The sequence below is a fragment of the Salvelinus sp. IW2-2015 genome, linkage group LG5 (assembly GCF_002910315.2).
Source record: "Salvelinus sp. IW2-2015 linkage group LG5, ASM291031v2, whole genome shotgun sequence".
Classification (NCBI taxonomy): Eukaryota; Metazoa; Chordata; class Actinopteri; order Salmoniformes; family Salmonidae; genus Salvelinus; species Salvelinus sp. IW2-2015.
The window spans coordinates 29,764,154-29,778,078 of NC_036844.1; the positions used below are offsets into that span (position 1 = coordinate 29,764,154).

The 13,925-nt window shown below is 40.0% G+C and overlaps 1 protein-coding gene across 1 annotated transcript; it reads left to right on the forward strand.

The window, feature by feature from the left end:
* The first annotated feature begins 778 nt into the window (after positions 1-778).
* chrdl2 (chordin-like 2) lies at positions 779-11,261 on the forward strand. The gene is made up of 11 exons (XM_023988049.2): positions 779-948; positions 1,479-1,591; positions 1,866-1,959; positions 2,212-2,357; positions 3,144-3,237; positions 3,329-3,390; positions 3,633-3,801; positions 4,031-4,219; positions 4,321-4,509; positions 4,629-4,721; positions 5,098-11,261. Exons 1-11 carry the CDS (start codon positions 873-875, stop codon positions 5,229-5,231), a joined length of 1,359 nt encoding a protein of 452 aa, XP_023843817.1. The 5' UTR covers positions 779-872; the 3' UTR covers positions 5,232-11,261.
* Positions 11,262-13,925: the final 2,664 nt, after the last annotated feature.

The following is a 13,925-nucleotide window of genomic DNA, read 5'->3' on the forward strand; positions in this document are numbered from 1 at the left end:
ACAAGGAGGTCATTTCAATTATGACATCATAGGCTCCCATCACATTTTTATTATGACATCACAGGCTCCCATCCCACTTTCATTAGCGGGTGAGTTCAATCTGGAGTGCCAGAGTGTGCTCTGGGCATTAGTAAATTCAGAGTGTTGTGCTGGCTSAGGAGTAGGGTTGATCCGAGCGTTCTGACCTCACAACGGCAGTCAAGCACCCAAGCTAACATTGGCTAGCTTGCTAGCTACTTCCAGACACAAATGAGAGAATCTCATTCTGACCATTTTACTCACCCTAGCAAAGCTGGATAGGGTGTTATGTTGTCCAGAGTGTTGGTGACTAACTGCTGTTGACAATTTAATTATGTTTTTTTTTGCCGACGTTTACTGACACCGGCTATATTCAACGGGTGTTAAGTGTTTGTAAATTCATCAGTTATTCTGCGCTCTGGCACACAGACGAGAGTGCTCTGAAATCGGAGTAGATAGCCAGAGTGAATTTACGAACGCACCCATAATGTCACTGACATGTCTAGCAGGGTGTTATACTGTACATGTTTATGTTAGGGCTACTGTGCATTTGAGACACAGTAATAATATGCTCTGCCTCCAATAAGTTATTTGACAATATCTATAGGCTTTATTCCTACTTTAGGCCTACTTGACAACCAACAAACTTAGATTTATTCATTCCATTTTCTTTGACAACATCACATCATTCACTTCACCCAGTTTATAAATTGGCGTATTCTTCCTGTAGGAGGCGCCTTCGATGAAAACCAAGAATAAATTCGTGATTTTATGGGGAGTTTCACACTGTCCTGGGGTTTGCTGTCGCAGTTGCTGCTATTTCATTTCATATTGACAAGGATTTATCCCCCAACATGAAGCATATATTCTTATTAATTTGCATCTGTTTGTTCGTTGGTTGTGCTTCGGATGTTATAAGAGCAAGAAAAGGTAGGACAGACTGTCTCTGCAAATCTAAAGTTAAGCCGTTATCCACAATTGATGAAATGCGTCTGTAGCTCAAATCAAACGAAGAGTTTTACTATAGGAACACACTACAACTACTCACTACTGGCGATCAAACATGGGTTTATGTTATTTTTTCCTTTTCTGGATTTCATCATTGTTGCAACCAACTTTTTTTGTATATTTGGCAAGTTTATACAGCGTGTCTATAAGGTCAGTGTAGTATTAAACTGTATTAAATTGTGCTAATTCCGGTTGAAATGTATTAATTATAACCACAACATTAATTATATAACCACATAACATCAATTATGACAGTATACTGATTTAATCCACATGTTTTTTTGCCAGAAGATATTAGCAGTTATTACTCTGACAAGTTTGTGAGCCATGGAAGATACTTTTTTTATTAGATTAGTCTTTCGTTTTCTGTTTATGACAATTCCTGATTTGCTTCATATTAAAGTGCTTCTACTGCTAGAATAACTTTCCATATTCCATTTTTTTTAACCCAGTGTCTGCAGTTTTCTGTTCTTTCAAAGAGAAAACATACAGTCCTGGAGACAGCTGGCATCCTTATCTGGAACCCTTTGGTTTCATGTTTTGTATGCGGTGTTCCTGCACTGAGGTACTGTACCCATAGAATTAGAGTACYTCATTGGTCAGTTTTGTCACATCTGTAGCCTAATATGAAACCATGTAAAAGTGTACCAAAAGAAGCCCAACACTGCCCTATACGCTACTGTATCAAACTGTCTAAACCTGAGTATTGGATTGTAGGCTACTGTGTGCAAATAGGATTTAGGCTACTGGCTATACATCATATTGGCAGTTGCTTTAAAGGGTTTTGGTGGGTGGGATTTCAAGGTATGCCCGTAAACCATGTAACGTTTCCCTCATAGACAGGCCATGTGAAATGTAACACAATTAAGTGCCCTACTCTGCGATGTGACAACCCAGTGACTGACTCTCAGCAGTGCTGCCCTCGCTGTACAGGTAGGATCAGGCATTCTCATACAATAAGCACACACAGGCAGTACAATAAAGTTATTTAATAATTTCTATGACTCCATTTGGTATAGTAGTACCTGTGTGCTTTTATGCCATGTCTAGTCACAGGACTTGATCTTCAATTGCATACACCAGTTCTATCCTTGAGGAAAATAAGGCTAGAGGTGTGTAAAACAAAAACATCCTGCTTTGGCATTCACTTACTCATCTTGTGCTTACCATTCATTATCTGCTCAGATGAGCCTAGGATTCCAGCAGGCTTGAGAGCCTCAGTGAAGTCCTGCAGGTATAATGGAACTTTATACCAACCAGGGGAGACCTTTGCCAACCATGACCTCTTCCCATCTCGACAAACCAACCAGTGTGTCATGTGCACATGTTCAGTAAGTCACACTCTCTCTTCCTCTAGTTTATGGTGTACAGCTCATTACTCTGAGAACGTAACTGGGAGTTTTTCCTCATGTGTCAGCCATAATACTGGAGCTCTTAATGTATCTACAATTCCCTGTAGCAGTAAGCGACTCTTTTTTTTAGGAACTCAGTTTGGTCTCAACTTACTGTTGAGAGTTAGAATAGTAGAATACACAAGGTGCAATTTTAATATTTGGTTGAGCATCAGCAGTTTTTTTCTTGTTATTTCAGTCACTGACAATCACTCAATTAGCCAATGTCAGCAAAACATTTTCAGATTGGTATGTTAGTCTAGCCAACTATCTAAACTTGTAGTAATCCTGGTTGAATTATCGACCGGGCAAGAAAGGGCATGTTCCCAAATTTCTATCCATTGGTTTTGTTAGTCACTCTCACTCAGATATCATATTAACATGGCAAAAGATATGGSAAAGTGTGTAGAACTGCAAGAAATTAGCTTTAAAACTGCAAAAATGTATCCCCACCCTATGGCATTGTGCTGAATTGCAGGAAATTGGCTCTAAAACTGCYCATTTCTATCTCCGCACCATGGCAAAATGAGTAGAATTGCAGGAAATTAACTTGTTAAAAAAATTATCTCTAGAAAATTATCTCTATAGGGAAGCCACTAAAATGTTTTTCTCGCGAGTTGGGGGCCCCGAAACAACATTTAGCTTCGGGCCCCCAAAAAGCTAGGGCTGGCAATGTCTACAATCACTTCTGTTCTTCCTTTGGCTTTCTTCCACATTTGTTTTTAGAATGGAAATATTTTCTGTGCTCTGAAAACCTGCCAGCCACTGACCTGCTCCTCACCAGTCTCATTCCCAGATACCTGCTGTCTGGTGTGCAAAGGTGATCACATCTGTTTCTTACCACAGATTCTCACCCTACTTTCTGTTGTAAACGAAGTCAATGTATATCCTCTTCATTTGTCTTTGATTAGATGGTGGCATTAATGGGTACTCATCAGTGGAGGATGTAGGCCAACAGCTGAACCGAGGCGTTGTAGGTGGTTTTCTGTTCATTCATTGATGGGTTTAGTCTTGTAGATTTGTCAAACCATAACATCCAAAACACCACACCTTTGCAGAGAAGACAACAACTAATATTTAATCTTCATTTGTGGGGCATGTAAATCAAGTTTACCTGGAGTGGGGTGGGGTTCCAACTCACTGGCATCGGAACTGCACATAAATCCAAAATAACCCCATAATAACTGTGTCTATTTGTCTCTGTGAATACACAAGAGGCATTCAGTGGACCAGTGTGCTGGAGAGCAGTTCCGAGGGCGGTCTGTCCGCTCTACTCCATCCACAGTCKGGGGTACTCCCAGAGGCCTGAGCCTGCCCAAGCTCCACTTCAAAGGTGCTGCAGAGACCACCGTGAATTTCCTGCTGCAGAAAAAGCACCAGAAGGGTGAGAGTTAAATGATAGCCCTACAATAATTAATAATATTAATAATATTAATTAATGCTATTCATCTTATTATTATTATTATCCTATTAATAGTAGTACTATTTTCATGGCCTACAATAGGGAGTCACTTCCCTGGTCATTGAGCAGTCAATATATTCTAACTCTTACAGCTCTGTGATTGTAATAATATGTAGTACTAGAGCATATATGTTTTTCCTATTTCTCTCAGCATGTCAGTACAGCGGCAACACCTACTCTCATGGTGATGTGTGGCACCCAGTCCTGGGGAAGGTCCTGGAGTGCATTTTGTGCACCTGTAAGGATGGCATACAGGACTGCAAACGCCTCTCATGTCCCAGCCAGTATCCATGCCAAAATCCCGTTAAAACCGAGGGGAAATGCTGCAAGATTTGTCCAGGTACTGTAGCTCAGCAGTATTCACAATGCAATTCAGAAAATTATTTTAACCATAGGTTTTGAACAATATACATTTTTAATCTCTCTGATTTCTGCCCCTAGAACATAATGCTGAGAGCAACAGGACTGACTGTTACATAAACATGAATCTTGGACATGACAATAACAACCTCTTGGTGTACAAAGTTAAGCCATCGTCAAAGGTTCACACAGAGGACACAGTTAGGATAATTGCTATTGAAAGACAAGGGACTGCTGAAGTTGAAGTGCAAGTATGGAAGACAGTAGGAGGTAATAGGAGGGGGGAAGCATTAGAGGGCACTAGCATGGCAGTGTTAATAACAAAGCTACAGCTGTGGATTACCTAACTGTTTGGAATGTCACCCAATATGTATTTTCACTTTTCCCAGGAGTTTTACAATTAATGGAAACTGGGGATGTTCTGAAGAAAGATCTTCTAGATAATCCAGATGACTACACTTTACTGACAACATTGGATGAAGGTGAGTTTATCCATGTTTTTTGTGTGTGTTTTTTTAATTTTTTTTAGCTTACCTTTATTTTCCGGTCATTTAAAAGTTCTCTAGTTCTAAATCTTGTAATCCTTTAGTTTCTTTTAAGTAAAGCTTTTCCATTGTTTTGCCAATCTGAATTGTTAGGCAATACAGCTCAAACCATTTCTAGACATAAGGTCATAGACCAACCAGACATATTGTAGACCAAAGGAAATTTCATTTCATTTCAACTGATTCAAAAATGGCTGCTTCCTCTTGTCAGTGACCATCTTGTTTCCTGCTGAGGGAAAAAAAGTTATGGATTTGTACGCTTTTTGTCTGCTGTTGGATGGCAACATGTCAATTCTTTGTTCTTTTTACACAGAGACTTGGAAAAGATTCAAGGAGGAAGAAGACAATCAGAAGGAATTTCCCAAGACCAGGACCTGTGAGGATGGGATCAGGGAGGTAGTGAAGTTCTTGTACCCAGACCAGCTAGAAAGCCTGTGCTCTTCTTAACTCTCATCCCCTGACTTTGACATCAATGGAAAATGCACAGCATTCATATGCATTTCATTAAACATGAAACATAGCACTGCTTATTGGTTATAGAATAACAAGCTTTTGTTTATTTTTAAATGTCATCATAACTCATTACAATGTGATGTTCCATATTGTCAGCAGAATTGTCAACATTGTTGGTAGCATTTGGTAGTAGAAGAAACCAAAATGCAAAAAATACTTTAAATGAATTAGTTATATCTCATTTTTGTTTTCTGGCATACTGGAATACAGTAAAAACAGTTGTCTAAAAAATACAGGTGTACATGTATATAATAGAAAAATACACTGGGTAAATTAGACAGCCATCTGGCAATAACACCTTTATAGAGTAGACCATATTTACAATCACTTTACCGTTCTGCTAAATACTGCTGTTTGAAATTGTATGCCTTTTCAGAATGTACCGAGAAATATTAATTAACATATTTATTGTAAATACATATATGCTAACAGATGTCATTTTGAGGCAGAGCGTACAACATTGGTTTGTTTGACATGTTTGTTTGTACATTCTGTAGACATTTGAGTTTGTACTGGAAGGTCCTTGCCTGAGACGCCATGGCTTTAGTTCATTGGGCTATTCTGCCCTACCAAGCAAAAAGGCAGTAACTGCTKATTTGGTTGAAAATGAGTTAATGTCATTTTTTCTACATTAAATACAGTGGGGCAAAAAAGTATTTAGTCAGCCACCAATTGTGCAAGTTCTCCCACTTAAAAAGATGAGAGAGGCCTGTAATTTTCATCATAGGTACACTTCAACTATGACAGACAAAATGAGAAAGAAAATCCAGAAAATCACATTGTAGGATTTTTWATGAATTTATTTGCAAATTATGGTGGAAAATAAGTATTTGGTCACCTACAAACAAGCAAGATTTCTGGCTCTCACAGACCTGTAACTTCTTCTTTAAGAGGCTCCTCTGTCCTCCACTCGTTACCTGTATTAATGGCACCTGTTTGAACTTGTTATCAGTATAAAAGACACCTGTCCACAACCTCAAACAGTCAAACTCCAAACTCCACTATGGCCAAGACCAAAGAGCTGTCAAAGGACACCAGAAACAAAATTGTAGACCTGCACCAGGCTGGGAAGACTGAATCTGCAATAGGTAGCAGCTTGGTTTGAAGAAATCAACTGTGGGAGCAATTATTAGGAAATGGAAGACATACAAGACCACTGATAACCTCCCTCGATCTGGGGCTCCACGCAAGATCTCACCCCGTGGGGTCAAAATGATCACAAGAACGGTGAGCAAAAATCCCAGAACCACACGGGGGGACCTAGTGAATGACCTGCAGAGAGCTGGGACCAAAGTAACAAAGCCTACCATCAGTAACACACTACGCCGCCAAGGACTCAAATCCTGCAGTGCAAGACGTGTCCCCCTGCTTAAGCCAGTACATGTCCAGGCCCGTCTGAAGTTTGCTAGAGAGCATTTGGATGATCCAGAAGAAGATTGGGAGAATGTCATATGGTCAGATGAAACCAAAATATAACTTTTTTTGGTAAAAACTCAACTCGTCTTGTTTGGAGGACAAAGAATGCTGAGTTGCATCCAAAGAACACCATACCTACTGTGAAGCATGGGGGTGGAAACATCATGCTTTGGGGCTGTTTTTCTGCAAAGGGACCAGGARGACTGATCCGTGTAAAGGAAAGAATGAATGGGGCCATGTATCGTGAGATTTTGAGTGAAAACCTCCTTCCATCAGCAAGGGCATTGAAGATGAAACGTGGCTGGGTCTTTCAGCATGACAATGATCCCAAACACACCGCCCGGGCAACGAAGGAGTGGCGTCGTAAGAAGCATTTCAAGGTCCTGGAGTGGCCTAGCCAGTCTCCAGATCTCAACCCCATAGAAAATCTTTGGAGGGAGTTGAAAGTCRGTGTTGCCCAGCAACAGCCCCAAAACATCACTGCTCTAGAGGAGATCTGCATMGAGGAATGGGCCAAAATACCAGCAACAGTGTGTGAAAACCTTGTGAAGACTTACAGAAAACGTTTGACCTCTGTCATTGCCAACAAAGGGTATATAACAAAGTATTGAGATAAACTTTTGTTATTGACCAAATACTTATTTTCCACCATAATTTGCAAATAAATTCATWAAAAATCCTACAATGTGATTTTCTGGATTKTTTTTCTCATTTTGTCTGTCATAGTTGAAGTGTACCTATGATGAAAATTACAGGCCTCTCTCATCTTTTTAAGTGGGAGAACTTGCACAATTGGTGGCTGACTAAATACTTTTTTGCCCCACTGTACATGCTTAATCATGTGGACAAGTATCCTGCCTCTATTGTGTTTTGGAGAAAATGGGGGTCATGTTAGCAGTAACTGCATAAAGTTACTGTGAAACCAAGGTAAATAAAAGCAATTTTTCTCAGTTCCACGCTATGAGCAGTTACAGCCTTTTTTCTTGGTAGGGCAGTATACATATAGGGCTTTCCTCAGAAAATGTGGGTTTGATATCTGGGCATCGGTATTGCCCTGCAACAGCAGTTGTATGTACTGTCATAAGAGTGGCTACATTGGTTTGCTGGAACTACTTTCTATTATGTTCTCTGAGGTGTTTATCATTATGTTTGGCCAGTTTTCTACAGACCACGTTTCCATAGGATTATATGTGATTTCAGTACTTGATGCGTCTTTTTTCCCTTTGCACAGTGGCAAGGCATTCTTGCACGTGATTGACAAGGCTAAAAGTTGGAGCCAACCAAAAATATGATTTAGTTGAGCTCTACCTGAGGCAAGAATTCCTGCACAAATCAGACTGTTGTTATTCCTTTGACTACCCTCCAGTGAACCCAGTCGGACCAGTCGGACCAGGGGGATTTCTCATTTATAAATTGTGCCTGTAATTTGGATTTGTGCTCCAGTGCTATAGTTTGTTTTCTCAAGGGTTGTAATGGCCTAACAGGATGAGCACAACAATAGAGCTCTGTTAATTTGATATAAATGTAGGTCATGAGTTGGAAGGACACCAACATTTTCCAATACAGAGAACTGAAGAAGAGAGGGCTCAGGGAGGAATAATATTGAAAAATAAGAATACTGTTGATGGATGACCCAGTCTTTTAAAAAAAGGTATAGAGCAGGGTTTCCCAAACTCAGTCCTGCCCCTCAGGTACACGTTTCGTTTTTTGCCCTAGCGCTACACAGTTGATTCAAATAACAAACTCATCATCAAGCTTTGATTATTTGAATCAGCTGTGTAGTGCTAGGGCAAAAAACGAAACGTAAACCCAGGGGGGGCCCAAGGACCGAGTTTGGGACACACTGGGATAGAGCACAACAGTAACATGCTTGTCAAATAGTTAGACACAATTTGATTCTTTGCAGTATGTATAATACACCAAACCCAAGAAAAATAAATCCTTGGTCTTTAAAAATGTAGGATATTATTGGAGTGTTGTTCTACCACATCAAATAACTATTATGACAAGTTATTGAGATAGCATGTCATTACTGTTCTACACACATTGAGAAGCTGGCTTATGATCACATCATCTGAAATCCATGTTCGCCTTTGAGTTGAGCTGCCCTGTGAACAGCTTGTCAAAAGGCTTGTTTAGGTCAACAGGTGTAAGATAAGCCCATTTATCCCTGTGCCATTTTCATTGCAGTAGATAAYAGCCATACACCGAGTCCTGTCGATATGGGAACAGTGCACAGACTTGTGACTAATATCCCTCATCTGTGAACCCCAACAGTCCACTCTCTCCCTTCACAGCTACAATGACTCATTGTGTTGGCTTCACACTTTGCGCCAGACATTGCTGCCCATCTCTCACTAAAGGCCTGACAAAATATTTTGAAACAGAAGCCCCTCAGTTGTAGACCTTAATAGTTTTACAATGAAGCTGTGACTTATTTCAACAGGCTGTTGGACTTGACAGTTCCTGGCAATATCTTATTTTGAGAGGTTCAAGGTGGTCCTCTTCCATAAAGGAGGTAGATGTGCCTCTTTCCACTTCTCCATAAAAAAAACACATCTTATTTCTCTTCCAAATTGATGAATGAGAAAGTATTTGCTATATGCCAGAATGCAGTGTTATATTTAGAGAAAGTAACTTGATCCCGGATAATAACGCAAAGTACAGCATCCCTCATTGTGGCAGGCCAGGTAGTGAACAGGGGTGGTGGTGCTGAATTTTTTTGTCACATTAACGGTTCTATATTTTATTGCTGGTGGAAAATCTTGAAACTTTTCAGCATTTATATGGTCTGTTAATTTTTTGGAGAGGACGTTTCAAATTCCCTCTAAGTAGCATTTGGCCAATTCAGCTATGCATGCTTAGTCTTGGCTCAGGCAATAGTAACAGCTGGGGGCAGTCAGTGGGTATAAATCAGGTAGTGGGGTCAGCTCTCTGTAGGAGCATGTCTACTCAACCCTGCTGCTGCCCATTGTTAGAGAATATGTCAGACCAGGGAATTCTCACAGAACTGAAGAAACCTCACTATTTCAAGTACATTAAGGGTTAGAATCGGAGTAAGAATATTTACTACAATACTGTAATTACATCTAGTTCTATTGAAAAGTGTCTCAACGTGTGAGTAGCAACAATATATTATTGTATGCTACAAGATAGCTACAGTCTATGGGCCTACTGTACGAGCCCACAACTTATCCGAAATGTAGCCATTTCCTGTGGATAACGGGCTACAGCGAGCCGTTAGTTGCAGTAGATGGAGGCAGGTGAGGTGAGCAAACTAAATAAATATTCGAAATATCTGTCCCTAGGCTGCTACACCATAATTATGGTGCCTCACAGAAACAGTGTTTGTGAGGAACTGAGGCATTGAAAATCAATCAGGCAGTCTTTTGATTCAAAGGGAGCCAAATTGTGTTAAGTTAATTAAGTCTGATAGATGTGTTTGCTTTCATAGCTGATTAAGGTGTTCAAGAGAACCCCTGAGTTTTTGCTTCATCAAAATACTTCCGAAATCTATTAAGGGCACTGTTTTTTACACCCTACCCCTTTCCTTAATTAAGTTGGCCCTGATCATTTCAGCTGATGATCTGGGCAGTGCCAAGAAAATATGGACAATACTGGGATTCATGTCATAAACACTTCAGTCATTACACCCTCTTTCCTGAACCCCACTGTTAGAGGTTCACATTTTTAAACACATGCTTGTGATGGAGGCATGATTGATAAACCAAGACCAGGTTTCACAGGAATATTTTTGTTCATCGCTGAAATGATTATTGTTCAAGAGAAAAATTTACTACAAATGTACAATTATGGACCATTCAATCACTCGCCCTATGATTTCATGTTAAGTGTGTGCTACAGTTTCTAAGTATACTTGTGCATCAAAAAGACTATGATGAATGGGGCCAATCTTGAATAAACTCATTTGGCACATTGATTAATGAGGAGTGTTGGTGAGGTAATCAGCTGCTTGGCCCCAGAGCCAAATGAACTGTTTCAGTCTCCCCACACAGTAGTATTCTCCTACTGTTAGGCCTCAATTTATGATCCAAAACAACAGTTGTATCCAAACATCTCTCAGGCTTGATTGCAACGATTAAGCCAGATGTGGAGATACTGGCGCACCCAGATACACTGAAATTGACCCGAGGATATAAATTCCTGAAGATCCTCAGACTCCTCATTGCCTTTCCCAGCTATGTCTGCCTATGTTTTCTTTTGGACAGAGAGCAGAGCCAGATTCTATTACATCACCAAGTCCTAAGAGCATGTGTAAAAACCTGTTTTCAATTAATCATTTTCTTTTGAAGAGTTTTTCAAGAAGAGAAAGAAAGGGATTATAAAAGTAAATTACAAGTGAATGTTTATTTCCCTTTAAAGTTGTTTGTTGATATTAATCTGAACAAGAACTCAAAATAGACAAGAACAAAAATGTTTTTTCTCTCAAACTGTTTTTCTCAAATGCAATTCACAACCACATGTTTCTCTAACATCTAGAATCAGAGAGAGAGAGAGAGATGTTCAATAAAGATTACTGGCAATAGGTGCCTTTGCAATTTAGTCAATTGTATCAAGAGGTTGAGCAGTGGCTGTGCCAGTAGTCAAATGTGTGCTGTATATGTATAGTGTAGTATGTCTTCACATTGTAGATGTAGATCTATTACAGCATGCTTTACCTTGAGATAACTTCATATTTAGGGTTTTCTGCGGACCTAAAATAAACATAAATATAACCACAAACATTATTTTATACATAAAAAAAAAACAGGAGAGCAATGAATGAACTGTATAACAACCTCCAGATGTACTCTGTAAATCATAGGATTTCATGTGATGATGACAGATAGTATTTAAACGCAACTCAACATATTTATTATTTGTATGCATGAAATCAATCATAGATGTTTTTCTACAGGCAAGTGTTTTTTAATAACACTTCTAACTAAAATGTGCAGGTAAATTACCATGCCATATTATCTTCAGATTTCAACATGTATTTCTGCTTGTTAGAATATGAATGTAATGTATGTTAGTTGTTTTATGTGATTATTGACAGAGATACTTGTAATTAAGACTGCAGAAGGAATGTGCATGGGCTGCGCCTGTTTACCACAGACAACATCATATCTAATGTATTCAGAGACTGGGAAGAAATCCAGTGCTCAAGGCCTGTTTGAATATAGTAATGTGGAATCACTTGATATATTTTTTTAAATGCCCACTGATTTGTTCCACCTGGCTTTTAAAGTGCATTCCACATCTGCCTGGCTGAAATATCATTTTTAAATCGTAAGGTGGGCAAGACCATGAAATCAAGAGGGATCAGAAACAAGGGATGGCCAGTGAACACAATATGTGGGATGGGCAGTGATCAAGGATGGCAGGGGATCAAGAAAAAGGAAGGGCCAGTGATCAAGGGATGGCAGTGATCAAGAGATGGGCAGTGATCAAGAGATGGGCAGTGATCAAGAGATGGGTAGGATCAAGAGATGGCAGTGATCAAGAGATGGGCAGTGATCAAGGAGATGGGCAAGTGATCAGAGATGGGCAGTGATCAGAGATGGGCAGTGAAACCAATATGTGGATGGGCAGTGATCAAGAGATGGGCAGTGATCAAGGGATGGGCAGTGATCAAGAGATGGGCAGTGAAACCAATATGTGGGATGGCAGTGATCAAGGGATGGGCAGTAGATCAAGAGATGGGCAGTGATCAAGAGATGGGCGAGTGATCAAGAGATGGGCAGTGATCAAGAGATGGGCAGTGATCAAGGGATGGGCCAGTGATCAAGGATGGGCAGTGATCAAGGATGGGCAGTGATCAAGAGATGGCAGTGATCAAGGGATGTGCAGTGATCAAGGGATGTGCAGTGATCAAGGATGGGAGTGGAGTGCACATTCAGTACCACATTCAGGTGGTGTGGCAACACTAACCAACAAATGTCGGAGTACTTTGTAATTGACTGTATGTTACACAGTAGAGATCTTTAATCTACGCTGATTGTATAACTAATTCTGAAATTTGTGAAATAATTTCCCTCCTTTAGCAAACGCACAGCTGACTGACACTGTGTTTTAATTTCTTTCCTTGAATTGAGTTTTAATCATAAAGTCTCAGCATGTCAGTTTTTAATAATACATAATGCTATAGGCTTCTAGACTCCGTAGGTAACTATCTGTAGAGTATATTTGATGTTGTGCTGTTGTTGGGCTCGGAAACTTCAAATCTGCAAATAAGTAATTGTGTTTTCACWTTTATTTGTTTTGTTCACAGCTTTCAGTGTTTCTTTGAGTATCACTTTTATCAGTCTAGATGCAGGGATTTTGACTGTTTTCTTTTATGTACCAAAAAACAAAGATTTATTAGTCCACATACCTGCATGCCCCATCCTCTCGTAGAGTTCTTTCCTGCTGCGTGTGATAGTGTATGAATCTCCCAGCCCCTCCCTCACAATGTACCTTTGAAGAAACCTGGAAACAGTTCATCATGTTCCCTCATTGCATAGCCAAGTCATGGAGAGGGAACCCTGCCTCAGTGTAGACCATCCATGGCCTGTGTTTCCATTGCATGGGTTTGCTCAACAGTTGCCTTTTACTCATGAAAGCAACTCTGCTTACTGCATGGCACACGCAATGTGTTATTTTATTATTCAATAATATGATCTATTACAAATGTGTAATGCTTTATGTTGGCATCTCAACTTTCATGCTTTTGACCCAGAGCACCTAAAGTAAGATTGGGGTCAGTTCAGATTTGGTAACTGTTGATTGATGAAATTAATCCAAACATACATTCCCAAAGCACATGAATGTAATTTCATCTTGTCCTATGAAATTCAGAGAGCCAGTTTCAATTGATAAGCCTGTCAAAGGGACCGGGTACTATCCTGCATCAAGGGACGTTGCAAGCCATGTGGCAAGCAATAACACGGCTGTGGCACTGGATCAGACACCAGTTGATTCCAAAGTGTGCTTCCAGAGTTAAGCCCTGCCAAAGGCAGACCATTGTGTATCAAACATAACCTGAGTGCCTGATTGTGCCCAAGTAATATCATGCATGTCAAAACCATAGGAAGCAAACCTATTACTCAAAGATACGATGCATCTAAAATGCCACCATTGTATTTTCTTCACCAGTGGTTCCCAAACTTCATAGTCCCGTACCCCTTCAAACATTCAACCTCCAGCTGCGTACCCCCTCTAGATCCAGGG